The sequence below is a fragment of the Mesoplodon bidens genome (genome assembly GCF_964165515.1).
Source record: "Mesoplodon bidens genome assembly, chromosome: 6".
Lineage (NCBI taxonomy): Eukaryota > Metazoa > Chordata > Mammalia > Artiodactyla > Ziphiidae > Mesoplodon > Mesoplodon bidens.
Genome location: NC_138162.1, coordinates 63,678,251 through 63,692,149, shown reverse-complemented (window position 1 = coordinate 63,692,149; position 13,899 = coordinate 63,678,251). Strand labels below are relative to the sequence as shown.

At 46.8% G+C, this 13,899-nt stretch overlaps 1 protein-coding gene across 3 annotated transcripts in view; it reads right to left on the bottom strand.

Moving 5' to 3' along the window:
* TTC39B (tetratricopeptide repeat domain 39B) overlaps nt 1-11,412 on the bottom strand; it is a 127,281-nt gene extending 115,869 nt beyond the window's left edge. For all 3 annotated transcript variants that reach the window (XM_081236215.1, XM_081236216.1, XM_081236217.1), the window contains exon 1: nt 11,155-11,412. In XM_081236215.1, the coding sequence (XP_081092341.1) occupies nt 11,155-11,196 (42 nt within the window). In that variant the 5' untranslated portion in view covers nt 11,197-11,412. The remainder of the gene's footprint in view (nt 1-11,154) is intronic.
* Between the last annotated feature and the right edge of the window lie 2,487 nt (nt 11,413-13,899).

Sequence of the window (13,899 nt, the reverse complement as noted above, 5' to 3'; positions counted from 1 at the left end):
ATGTCGGTTTCAAAATATTACAGACATGCGGCTTCCCTGGTGGCGCAGTGGTTGAGAATCTGCCTGCCAATGCAGGGGACACGGGTTCGAGCCCTGGTCTGGGAAGATCTCACATGCCGCAGAGCAACTAAGCCCATGAGCCACAGCTACTGAGCCTGCGCGTCTGGAGCCTGTGCTCCGCAACAAGAGAGGCCGCGATAGTGAGAGGCCTGCGCATCGGGAGGAAGAGGGGCCCCCACTTGCCGCAACTAGAGAAAGCCCTCGCACAGAAACGAAGACCCAACACAGCCATAAATGAATGAATGAATGAATGAATAAATAAATAAATAAATAAATTTTTTAAAAAAGAATTCCCTTTCCTGGAAGTGTGTGAACAGATAAGTCACATAAGAAACTAAGAGGGCCAGTAAACATATAGTGAAAAATACTAACTCACTAGTTAGCGAATAAAAGTTTAAAAAAAATATATTATGGACATGGCTAAGTCCCTTGCTGACTATTATAAACGCTGTTCTGCTGAAACAGATGCCCCTTTGAGCCCATGTTTACACTCTCTTTTTCGGTAAGTGGTTTCCCCTCTCCGCTCAGGGAGGGAGAGGTGTGAGGATTATAAACTTGCAGAATTGACATAGCTGGAGTCCTGAGATTAGCCTTAGAGGTAACTGCATCATCCTAAAGGAATCCAAGTGGAAGAGGAGTCTTGCAGGACTCTGCATGGGCCGACCTTTATGCAAGTTCAGTTCCTTATTGGATTGGGAAATCAATGTCAAGTATCCGCATCATGCAGCCTTAATAATAATGGTACTAAGGGCCAACATTTGCACCCCATATGCTAAGCACTTTATAGGGTGTTAATCCACTCAACAACCCTCTGAGGACTCTCCTGGTGGTGCAGTGGTTAAGAATCCGCCTGCCAATGCAGGGGACACGGGTTTGAGCCCTGGTCCAGGAAGATCCCTCATGCCGCGGAGCAACTAAGCCCGTGCGCCACAACTACCGAGCCTGCGCTCTAGAGCCTGCGAGCCACAACTACTGAGCCCACGTGCCACAACTACTGAAGCCTGCACACCTAGAGCCCGTGCTCCGCAACAAGAGAAGCCGCGGCAATGAGAAGCCCATGCACCGCAACGAAGAGCAGCCGCAGCTCTCCACGACTAGAGAAAGCCCGCATGCAGCAACGAAGACCCAACGCAGCCAAAAGTAAATAAATAAATAAATAAATAACTCTCTGAAGCAGGTTCTACAACATTATCCCCATTTGACTGATGAAGAAACTGAAGCTTAGAGAGATTAACTTATCCAAGGCTGTACATGGAGGAGCAGGGATTCAAACCCGTCTGACTCCAGAACTTCTGCCATAGCACTTCATGGGGTGTGTCAAATAGATTTCTACATTTTCCAAGTTTTTGATGCCTATAATAGGAGTATTAAGGAAACAAGCAAATTTAATTCATAAAGCTTACGATGCTTTATAAACAAACTCACGCATAGCCCTAGAAATCACCTAGTACAGGGGTCAGCAAACTGTTTCCACAAAGACCCTATAAATATTTAGGCCACGTGGGCCATACGGTGTGTCCTAACTACTACCTCTGACATTGTGTGTAAACAGCAACAGGCAACACCTAAACAAACGGGCATGTCTGTATTCCAATAAAACATTATTTACAAGAACAGGCAGGAGGGAGGTTACATTGTCCTTGCAGCACAGTCTGCCACTCCCTGACCCAGTGGACAGGGCCATGAATGTAGAGTTAGAGCACTTGGCTTCTAACCCTCATTCCATGCCTAAGTGAGCTGGGTGGCCTTCGGCCAGTCACTGCCTGTGTCTAGGCTGTGTACTTCTGCATTAGTTTCTCCCCTATAGGCTGCAAAAATAAGGTGAAACTACATTCGGACACACTAAAACAGATTCTCCATCAAACCCATAAATAATAAACAGTGGCAGCAATACCTTAAGGTAAAGCAGAAGGGAAGAGAGAACTAGCACGTTAAGGGTACTTCTATGTGCCAGGTGCTTTGCAAAACAGACTCGTATTTCATCCTGTTTGCCAACCTTATGGGGTAGTTATCATTATTCCTGTTTTATAAATGAAAAGCATCAGACAAGTTAAATAACGAGCCCCAGGTCACACAGCAAATGAGACGAGAAGCCTAGATCGGAATCCAAGCCAGGGGTAGCTATTCCCGAACAGCAAGCACTCGGGCGATGATTTTGCACAGACGAGGACATCTGAGTGCTTCTGGCAGAGGGTCCTGGAGCCAGGCCTCATTCCCCTCTCTTCCGGACTCTCCCACTCTGTCATCTGTGTTGCCCGCCTCCTCTCCAAAAGATCCTACCCCATTTGGTCTGAAAAAATGATGTGAGACTCTGAGGTTTGTTGCCTTTAGCTCTGAGTGGAAGGACTGTGATTCATGCATGGATTTAAATAGACCAGGAAGCCCAGAACTCTGGGGCAAAGCAGCCTAAAGAAGCAGGGCAAGAGAAAAGGAGGACAGAGGACACCCTCAGAGAACCCCTGACTGGTCCTGCTGACCGCACCAGAGTCGTGGGTCCACGGGTTCTGCGTCTGACAACTTAGCTGAGGGTAAGAGTCTATGTGACAAAACACAGCCTATGGAAGTACTCAATCGTGCCTGACTTGTCTGCCTCCTTAACTAGTGCATTGCAGGTTACAGCCATCAGTTTAAAACTAAGTACTTTGGAAATAGGGCTGGGAAAGGAGAAACCACCCAAGAAATGGGATCATCATTGCTTCCTTTATCAAAAAAACAAAAAAAGAAAGAAAAAGAAACACATTTCCCAAATGTGGGAGGATACATATGTCAAGGAAGAAAATTGAAACAACAAACAAAAACAAAAAACCCAAACTGCTTAGCTGAGCATTCAAGACCTACCAAAATCTGCTGGAACACACAGAGCACTGTCTTCCAGCCTCGACCACAGAGCCCTCACACAGTCTGCACTTCAGCCTCCACCAAGCTTCACCCATGCTCAGGCATGTTCCCCTGCTGCTCCCTCTGCCTGAAGGAATGAAGCCGTGATCTGCTCTCCATGGCTGCCTGCTAAAACTCCACCCCTCAAAGTCCAGATCACATGTCACCTTCTAGATCACAAATGTCAAAGCCGAGAACTTCAGAAACAGATCATCAAGGTCAAATCCTTCAGGTTACATAACAGGAAACCAAGGCCCAAAGGGGTTAAGTCACACAGCTGGGCAGTAAAGACTTGGTCTGGAAACCAAGTTAGCTGATCTGACTTGGGGGCGGAGGGGCAGGGAGGCACGCCTCACCAGCACCTTCAGGGTGAGTGACGACCCCAGGAAAGCCCTCTCTTCCTCCTCCTCCTAGAAGCCCCAGGCCTGCTTACAAGCTCGCCGAACTCTCCCCTCCATTCCAGGTGAGAGTGGTTTTGTGTGTCCATATTCCTGCTTGCCTGCTGCAGAGGGATCAAAACCATGTCTTTCCCATCGTGTTATCCCAGTACCTAGCTAGCGCTGCACAGAGTGGGCCTTCAGGGGGCTGTAACAGTCATTCGACAAAACAAAAACACCAGAAAACAACCTCCCTCCCCAACTCCGGTCCTGTCTTCCTCCAATCAATCGGCCTCCATGCACTGCCAGAGGGACCCACCTACAGCACGGATCTCACCACACCTCTGCTCATCTGAAACCCTTAAATGCACACCATGCACATCATGATATCCACGATTCCGCATGAAAAACTTAGAAGAGCCCTTCCTGCCCTTGAGCCTCATTTCCTGCCACCCAGAGCACCACAAGGACTTCTTCACCTCCGAACCCTATGCTTGCTGTTCCCTCTCCCCGGGATGCACTGCAAGAGTTCCCTTTGTCCCCAGCTCTCTTCTACATGGCTAACCCCTACTCATCCCACAAGATTCAGAATGTCTAAGAAATGGCCTCCTTGAGGAAACCATCCCAGATTACCCGTTCCCTCCCCCCACTCCAGATGAGATGCCCTCCTCCGTGCTGCCAAAGCACCTTGGCATCCATCCTGCGTAGTTCTCAGCACAGAGAATTGCATCTATTTGTCTACACACCTGCCCTCCACCTCCCACTAGACCATCACTTAGGGCAGGAGCACCTGGCATAAAACCCGATACATTAACTTAGACTGAATAATCTTCTCCTTCACTAGTTACAATCAGACCCAAGAAATATACATAGTGCATCATTTCATTAAAGTATTTTAAAATACAGGTCCACAGATCTCAGCAAAAAAAGCTCTTACTACACACCCAGTCTTTCAATAAAGAGCTCAAGATGCATAATGGCATTATGAACTACCAGGAAGTCAACACGTCAAGAGTGCCTTTAGAGAGGTGTGCTGACCTAGCCAGTGGCCGACTGGCCAGAGTCTGGGTATGTGACCGACTCCCACTAAGTACAGGGATGGAAGAGGAAAGTTCTGACACAGTGACCGAGGGGAGGTTTGACAAAGGGAAGCTCTTCCCAGGAAGCCTCTCAGCGCCCAGGCGAGTCCCCGGGCACTCCTCTCCTGGGAAGCGAGCACACAGTAACTTCAGAAGACCTGCCTGAGCTGGCCACCAGGGCACCTGAGACTGGGGGCCGGGGGACTGTCAACAGACTAGCCTCTCAGAATTCACAGTATCCAGTTCACACGGTGCATAATTAGTAACAGCACCCGTGCACAGGGAGCTAAGATAGGAAGAAAAGCAAACAGCTAACCCAAGGAAGAACTGATTCCTGTCTAAGAAGCATGCCTGCACCACTGAACTTGAGGGGGAGGTAGGAGGTGCGGGGCAAAGGGGACGTGAGCAGAAAATGAGGGCAAGTTTCACTGAGAAAGTAGCATTCCCAGAACAGATGGGCTTTCAAATGATTCAAAATTTAACATTTCAGGGGCTTCCCTGGTGGCGCAGTGGTTGAGAGTCCGCCTGTCGATGCTAGGGGACACGGGTTCATGCCCCGGTCCGCGAAGAATCCCAGCCCCGATCCGATCCGGGAAGAATACCACATGCCGCGGAGCGGCTGGGCCCATGAGCCATGGCCGCTGAGCCTGCGCGTCCGGAGCCTGTGCTCCGCAACGGGAGAGGCCACAGCAGCGAGAGGCCCGCGTACGGCAAAAAAAAAAAAAAAAAAAAAAAAATTGAACATTTCAGGAAAATTGCCTGTTTGTTAACCTGAGCTGGCATCCAGGCTGAGGACGGTAAACTGATGCTATTTTTTTCCTCTCGCTCACCTGCAGGATCAATTTACAAACATCCTTTCCTAACCTTGCCCAGATTCATCCACTCATAAGCAAATGGCCGTGCTCCCTCAGTAAGGAAAGTCACAGTGAACCAAGCAGGTGAGTGGATTCTGCATGAGGTCCTTCCCCACCCTCCACACCCACCAGAAGGCTGAACCTTACCCAGTTGTCTTCTTAGGTAACAGCACCACCAGCCAGCCAAGAATCATCTCTTACCGGCTCCTCCCTTCCCCCCATTCCACTGCCCCTCCAACTAGGGAACAGGCCACCAGGCCAATTCCTCCTCCAAGTCCTCCCTGAGAAGTCCCTCCTTTCTGGCCTCCTCTCTCCAACCCCATGACCTCTGCTCCACTCCAGTCCTCACCACCTCCCATTCTGAACTGTCGCAACAGCCTCTTGCCCTTCCTGCCACCACCTCCAGTCTGGCTGCACCAACTTCACCAGACTTAGCTTCCTAAAATAAATAATTGTATCATTCTTGCCTAGTTAAAAAGCCCTCTGGGTCCCCATTTTTTAGGAGATCGCAGCCCTCCGAGGCACTCCTCCCCATATGCTGAGCACCCTGCTGACCCCAGGGTGTGCTCTCATCCCCCCCATCTCAACTTTCACCCACGCCTCTGCCTTATCGCACTTGCTCCACCTAGCACACCCTTCAAGATCCACTTCAGGGAGCCGGATTCTTCCAGCTCCATTCTTCTTCCTCAAAATTGCTTTGCCAATTCGGGCTCTTTTGTGTTTCCATATGAATTTTAAAAGTTTTTGTTCTAGTTCTGTGAAACATGCCATTGGTAACTTGATAGGGATTGCACTGAATCTGTAGATGGCCTTGGGTAGTATGGTCATTTTAATAATATGTATTCTTCCAATCCAAGAACACAGTATGCATTTCCATCTGTTTGTGTAATCTTGGATTTCTTTCATCAGCGTCTTAAAGCTTTCAGAGTACAGGTCTTTTGCCTTCTTAGGTAGGTTTATTCCTAGGAATTTTATTCTTTTTGTTGCGATAGTAAATGGGATTGTTTCCTTTATATACACACTACTATATATAAAATAGATGACCAACAAGGGCCTCCTGTATAGCACAGGGAGCTATACTCAAAATCTTGCAATAACTAAAATGGAAAAGAATCTAAAAAAGAAAAAAATATATATGTATATATATATACACATACATCTGAATCACTTTGCTATGCACCTGAAACTAACACAACATTGTAAATCAACTATATTTTAATAAAAAAAAATTTTTTAAGACCCAGTTCAAATACCACCTCTTCTTTAAAGTCTTTGCCAGCCGCTAAACGAGGGCAACCAACCATTCCTGTTTGCACCTGTTGTCCTGGAGTAATTACTGAAAGCAGCACACTGACTTCCCCAGGGCCCTGCTGTGGATGATAAATTATATGGCCCTCCTACCTAAAATCTACCCTGACCCAAAGACAGCGCTCGTTACTTGTGTAACTGTGTCTTTTGCTAGAGCGTGTGTTCCTCAAGAGCAATCAAGCCATATTATCTCAGTATGGACTTCCAGCACCTGAAGACTGCCTGCACCTGGGGCAGTGCTCAATGAACACTCATGGAATCAAAGAATGAATCTGATCCGAAGAAAACTGTAGCAATCAGTTTTATCTAAACTTCATCTAAAATGCCAGTGGGGAAAATTTCTAAATCAGAATTAGATCGAAAAAATCCTGGGCCAAAAATTCAGGCCATGAAAGCATCTGTCACATAAACCATTTCTTTCCCTAATCAGTGTTTCTCAACTTTTTTTCAGTATTGTCCCCCTGCCCCAGGAACCTTTTTAGACATTTTTTTCCTAACCATATCCCCCATGAAATGTTAATAGCACAGAGATATATTTGTACTTTATACATAAAAGAGCAAGTATGAAGTTTATTCTTCTTATATAATAATGGGTTCAGAATGGCAATAAAAATGTTAAGTCATGTTTTAAAAGTTAAAGCTATTAACATTAAACTTTGTATTTGCTGAGTAACTTATAATGTAATTTTAATGTAAAAATGTGATGTATCAAATTATACATAAAAATTGCCAATTTCTACATAATAATAGCAATGTAACCAAATTTTTCAAACTTTCAAAACTGCTATTTTTCCAGAAAAGGTAAAACAATTGAAAAAAAATCTTCTTAAAAGTTATTTTTCATGAACTTAACTCTTGTTTTATATGAGAAAATAATTTTTAACTTATCCAGCTGCTACATATTCATTCAGATATCATCAATAGTTTCTCTTTTCAGTACTTGGCATAGTTATTAGTGGGTTGAATAATTCTAATAGGATTAAAGAATAAAATATAAAGTACTTTTATTTAATTTTCAAATCCCAAGTCACACACAAAGCAGTGTGGGTCAAACATAAGCACTTAACATCCACAAGGCAGCCAAAGGCAGACCTAATGGATAAGGAAGTAACCAACAGAAATATGACTTCAGGATCAAGCTATTGATGGACAGAAAGTTCTCCAGTCATAGCCATCTATTTGCCATAGGTTTGTAGTAATGACCCTGCATACATTCTGTATATCTTCCATGAACTCAATGTCAATGTTGCTTGTGTAATACCCAAGAAAAACCAATGAGAGAAATTTAAATGTTAAGAAGTAAGATTTTGCCCACCAAGCTTTGAAGGGCCACAAACCACTGGAACATCTGAGAAGTTTCTGCCTCCCTCCAGAACCAATTTTTGCTGCCCCTGAGGCTGCAAGCCCTAACCTCTGTGTTCCCACGTTTACCCTCCTAGCACCTAGAGAAAAAAACAAAAACCCCCAGCTTACCTAAGAAAACACCCCATTCCACAACTATAATAAGGGCCCCTCTACTACCATCATCTCCTTGGGTACTTTGAAAGAAAAGCGATTCCCATACTATTAGCCTTTCTCCCAAACAAAGGAGCCCCCCACCTCTAAAAGTGTAGACTTTTGGAGCTGGAAGAACACTCAGGGCTCATAGAGCCTTTCCATCTTCAGATGAGGAAACTTAAAAGAGCCCTAAGAGGTTGAGAGACTGGCTCAATCAAGGTCACTATATTGTTATAGACAGAGATCTTGTCAGCCTGGGTCACTGTTGTATCTCCAAGCTAGGCCCAGGCTTGGCACATAACACAGTCAGATGTTTGCACACTTAATGAATGAATGGCTATTGGGCAAATTAGTGACAGAGCTGAGAGCCCAGTTCACCTAATTCCTAACCTACCACTTTTCCAACTACACCAATTTGTCCCTTTTTACTTTCCTAGAATATCAAATAGTGGCCTCAAAGACTATCAAATTTATGTTAAGTGTTTGAAGAGCTTCCCAGCTCTTTTAGTTTCACACATCCAGAGTTGAAGAGCAGGGTCTTGTGCACTTGTGGTAGAGTGCTTCAGCCCACTAAAAGTGAGGGACTTTCCACAAATAAGTCAAGGTACCCGGTTGGCAATGCATCACTTCTTATTTGCTTACCCTGCCTTGATCTCTTTTCTAGAGTTCTTGTTCATGTGCCATATCTCCTTACCCAGACTGAGAACCGTAGAGAGCCGAAACTGCCTTCCGTTTCTAAGACACCTACTAAGTTTAAGCACGAAGCAAATGTTCAATAAATGTTTGCAAAACTTATTCCAATGGAAATGGTGCACCATGAGGGACAAAAGTGGATTTGGCATGAACAAAAAAATTCTGTTTGTACTTTGTTCATTTCCTAGGACCAGTAGAGTACCTAACATGTAATGGGAGCCTAACAGTTACTGGATTTTAAAAAACAAATGAAAGGTATGGCAAAAACTGAGAAGTTATTAAGCATAGTCTTCATTCATTCAATAAATTCATTGAATTTATTCATTCAATAAATATGTATTACCAAGTATCTGTGTGCCAGGCTCTCTGCTGCTCTGAAACCTAATTTCCCCCACAGAGCTAGAGCCCTCCTCCCTAGCAAACGCATGGCATTAGGTTCACCTTGCAGGCTGTGGGCACAGCTAGGGTAGCCATGTCTCAATATGCCCAAGATAGTACCAGTTTACACCTATTGTCCAAGCATTCTCTCCCAACAATGCCCTGGTCTAGACAATTATATCACCCTAAGTGTAGCAAATCTTTTTCAACAAGAAGCCCAGGGATTCAAAAATTTCACTCCACATTTACTAGCTACTCCCAGTCCCCTTTTTTTGGCTGTGCCATGCAGCATGTGGGATCTTAGTTCCCCAACGAGGGATCGAACGCATGCCCCCTGCAGTGGAAGGGCAGAGTTCTAACCACTGGACTGCCAGGGAATTCCCTACTCCCAGTCTTGTTTCCTTATTTCTAATACAGGCATAACACATTAAACTAAATGGTTATAAATAGAAAAGTGGCTGGGGACAAGGCTGGGACATCAGATTGAGACTACACTGTAGGGAGCCTTGCATGCCAAGAACACGGATACATAATTTAATATACAGCAGGGAGCGATAAAAACCTTTAAGGGAGAAAGTGAATGTATAGTCAAAGCACCAAGAAAGTGTTATGACGTTGATTACAGAAAAGATCTAAGACAGGAGGAATGAGAAAAGCCGGCTCCAGGTCGTACCAAAAAGACCCTAAAGCTGTAAATAAAGTTTGTCACAGATGAAAACGGCAACAAATATGCATTTCATCATTTGCCTTTATGTGTAATTTTAAAGTTTCAACAATACATGCAGCTATGCAAGCTCTAGTTCATTGATCTGTGGTCCTGATACCCTCCTTGGAAGGCACAGGTTGTAAGGAAGCATCTGGACAGTCCGGCTTGCCCTCCTGTCGGCCAGTCGTGTAAAGGAGCTGGAGTTCGGTTTTTGTTTTATTTTAAGGGCTACATTTCAACATAGTATTCGTTGTCAAAGGAGTTTCCCGACACTGAAAGAGATGAACAGGAAGCTTAACCCGCCAACTCCAGATCTTCCACTATTGCATCATTTGAAACTAAGCCTCCTCAGTCAGCGACTTGTAAAATTCAAGTCAGGTAAAATGGCAGCAGCAGCCGCTGCGGGTGCTGCTGCTGCGGCCGCCGCCGCTAGCCTCAACTTAAAGCGCCGGAGAGCGCGTTTCTCCGGAACTGCCAACTGCTCAAAGGAACAGTCGATAAATCAACAGGTCCTGCTCGCCCGCCCGAGGGTGCTCAGACCCGGGCGCGCCAGCCACTGGAGGAAGTGGCTAATTATTTAAAGACAGTCGAGACCACTGGAGGCCGGAGTCGGCTCTCCAAGCGCCTTCCCTCCGTCCACCACCCACACTGGGAACCTGCTGGGAAAAGGCCCGGGCCCCGTAGACGGAGGGGAAAGCACCAATTCCTGGGCTGCTGCTCCAGGTCCCTAGCCCTCCAGCCCCTGGACAGCCCTGCACTGCCCGCGGGTGCAGACACCCCGAGGGCTCCTTTTTCCTCCGGCTGTCCCCCTCCTCTCATCGACTGCAAGCCTTTCTGTTCTGCCACCGGAAACTTCCAGAGAAGGTGAGATTCCCAGGTCAAGGGACGATTCTACAAACTCTAAAGGGCCAATGTCGGGACTTCAGAGTCAGACCTCATAAAGCCTAGGCGTCCCTGGTGAGGCTCAGTACTGCTCTGTACTGCGGGTCCTGCGCTCCCGCACGTTCGCACCCATCCACCCGCTAGCCGGACGTGGTGTCCTCCGATCCGCAAGAGCCCACGGTGCCGGCGCCCGCAACTTCAGCAGCGCCTCCGCTCCGAGAGCCGCAGAGACCCTCCTCGCTCCAGCGAGGACAGACCTCCCAAGGCCTGGTGTCCCCAGCCGCAACCCCGTCCCTTCCTCCGGGAGGGAGGCTGCAGGTCCCAGACAGGGAACCAAGGGGGCGGGACCTTGGCCGTCCCTGCCGGACTCGCTCAACCCTGCCGAGCTCGCTCATTCCTCCCGGGCTCCAGGGGCAGTGCCCACACTCCCCACCGGCCAGTACCTCGTCCGCTTCCAACTCTGCTCCGTTGCCTACGAGCGCCATGTTCCTCCTCCGGCTGCCGCCGCCCAGAAACCAAACAGGGAGCTCAGAGCCAACTCAGTTTCTCGGCTCCGGGCTCAGCCCAGCGCCAGCAAAGGAGGAAGAGGATGGCCCCGCGCTCCCGCCGGGTCCCCGGCGGGGCCAGCGCGCAGCTGAGGGTGTGCTTTCCCCGCCCACGGCGCCCGCACACCAGACGAGCATCCATTTCCCGAGCCGGCGCCGGGGGGCGGGCCTCTACACAAACTCAGCCCCCTGCAGGCCTTGCCCCGCCCTCTACGCGGCTCTGACTAGAGCAGCCAATCAGATTCTCCAATGCTTTTCCGCCTCCAGACGGCATCCACTTAGGATCCTCGTGGGCGGAGTCACCTAGTGGGCGGAGTCACCTAGTGGGCGGAGTCACCTAGTGGGCGGAGTCACCTAGTGGGCGGAGTCACCTCGTGGGCGGAGTCACCTCGTGGGCGGAGTCACCTCGTGGGCGGAGTCACCTCGTGGGCGGAGTCACCTCGTGGGCGGAGTCACCTCGTGGGCGGAGTCACCTCGTGGGCGGAGTCACCTCGTGGGCGGAGTCACCTCGTGGGCGGAGTCACCTCGTGGGCGGAGTCACCTCGTGGGCGGAGTCACTGGCGAACTTCGCTGGTCTGGCCCACTCTCTGGGAAGGCACCTGAGAGTACCAGCTTCCAGTACTCTGTGAGGAGGCCTGGAGCCAAGAGAGCGCTGGGTTAACGAGGCCAACCAAGGTCAAAGCCACCTATCCCTGATGCCCCTTTGAACCGTCCACCTGGTCCCTGGGCCAGTGCCAGTCCCCTTCCCTCGCCAGGTGCGCACAGCATCTCGCAGATGGTGAGGCCAGAGAGCAGCCTTGAGTCAAGGTCACAAGTCACGCAAAGGTCTCTGTCATTCCACCTGTCCAGACACTAAGTCAGGGACATCATCTTCAGATACAGGAATGCCGTGTTTGCTTCTGTGTATGTTTGAAAAATAACAGAAAAACCACAGGACATATATTTATACAACTTAAAGCTCCTCTACCCCTCCTCCCAATATCCTGTCATGATGACCCATTTTGAAACCCCAAACATATGTGCATAATTCGTGCTTGAACTATAAGATCCATGAGGGTGGGGATGCTGTTTGTCTTCTTCAAAACTGTATCCCCAGCACCTAGAACAGTGCCTTACACGTAGTAGATGCTCAACAGATATTTGTTGGCTTCGTTTAGAAATTGATTCCTGTGTCTAACATGTAAGGTAATTGAACTATCCAACTGAAAAATTATAAGCTACATTTTTTAGGGTATTTGGGGGGGGGTTGGTCAGCTTTATTTTACATACGATAAAGTTCACCAAGTTTAAGTTTGTAATTTGATAACAGATGTTTACAAAACACCATTCCAATCATGAAAACACACCCAAAAAGTTCCCTGTGCCTCTTTGCTGTCAATTTACTTCCCCCACTCCCTGGCCTCTGGCAACCACTGATCTGCTTTCTGTCACTCTCATTTTGCCTTTTCTAGAATTTCATATAAATTCTATCACAGAGCACAGGATCTTTTGTGTCTGGCTCATGAAGGGCTATTTAATGGTCATCCAGTGACAATTATAAAAATTGCTAACATTTATTGAGTACTTATTATGTGCCAGGACTATGCTGAGCCCCTTGCATAAATTAACTCCTTTACCCTTCATAACCCCATGAAGTAGGTGCTGTTAACTTACAGATGAGTGAAATGAGGGTCAGAGAGTTTAAGTAACTTGTTTGAGGTCAGCCAGCTATTAAGGAAGTAGGGATGCCAGAATCTGAACTTCAGCAATCTGACCTTAAGGTGTGGTGTTAACCATTGTTCTGCACTGCCTCCAGCCACCACCTTCCCTTTCTTTCTCCCTATTTGTTTCAGTAGATCAGCTGCCTGCACATGTCTATTACACATACTTTCAGTGAATCACCTTAGCATTCTTGAAACTTGCTCTACAATTTTAATGAGTCACTATGTACCTTTATACTAGAAAAATAAAATGGCTTCCACCCCACAAACAACATGGGAAAAAATGGATTAGATTACGGTGATGATTGCACAACTCTATGATTTACTACAAATCCTTGAAGTATATAATTATAATGGGTGAGTTTTATGGTCATGTACATTATATTTCAATAATGCCACTTTTAAAAACAGGTTAACACATTCTTTCAGCACTCTTAGAATCAGATATGTGGAGCTAGAAAGGACCTAGGGGTCATTTAATTCCAATACACCTGAAAGTTTCCATTCCTCCCCCAACCTCCTGTTTATGCTTAGCTTTCTGAGGCTGGATTTCCTGTCTGGGTCCAGATTCCACTCTGTATTGCTCATGCATGATTCCGTTTTTTAAAGTTCTAAAATTTAGTTGGCTCCTAAATTAATATTACATTATTTGACATTAAACCATCCTGTGGTGGCTTCTTCCTCTCTTGTATGCTTTATTATTGTCTTTCAAATTTCACCTCCTCAAATTTTGAAGAGGTACAAAAGAACTTGGCACTAATTAGTGGCATGATTATGTTATAGTGAAAATCAAGTTTAATTTTTCAGAAATGATTCTTATAGATAAAAGTTGGTAATTTTTTTTAAATGAGAGATCAAATCTGAAGCCCTGTATACCTTAATAACAATTAACATTATTTATTTATTTTGGGCTGCATTGGTTCTTCGTTGCTGCACATGGTCT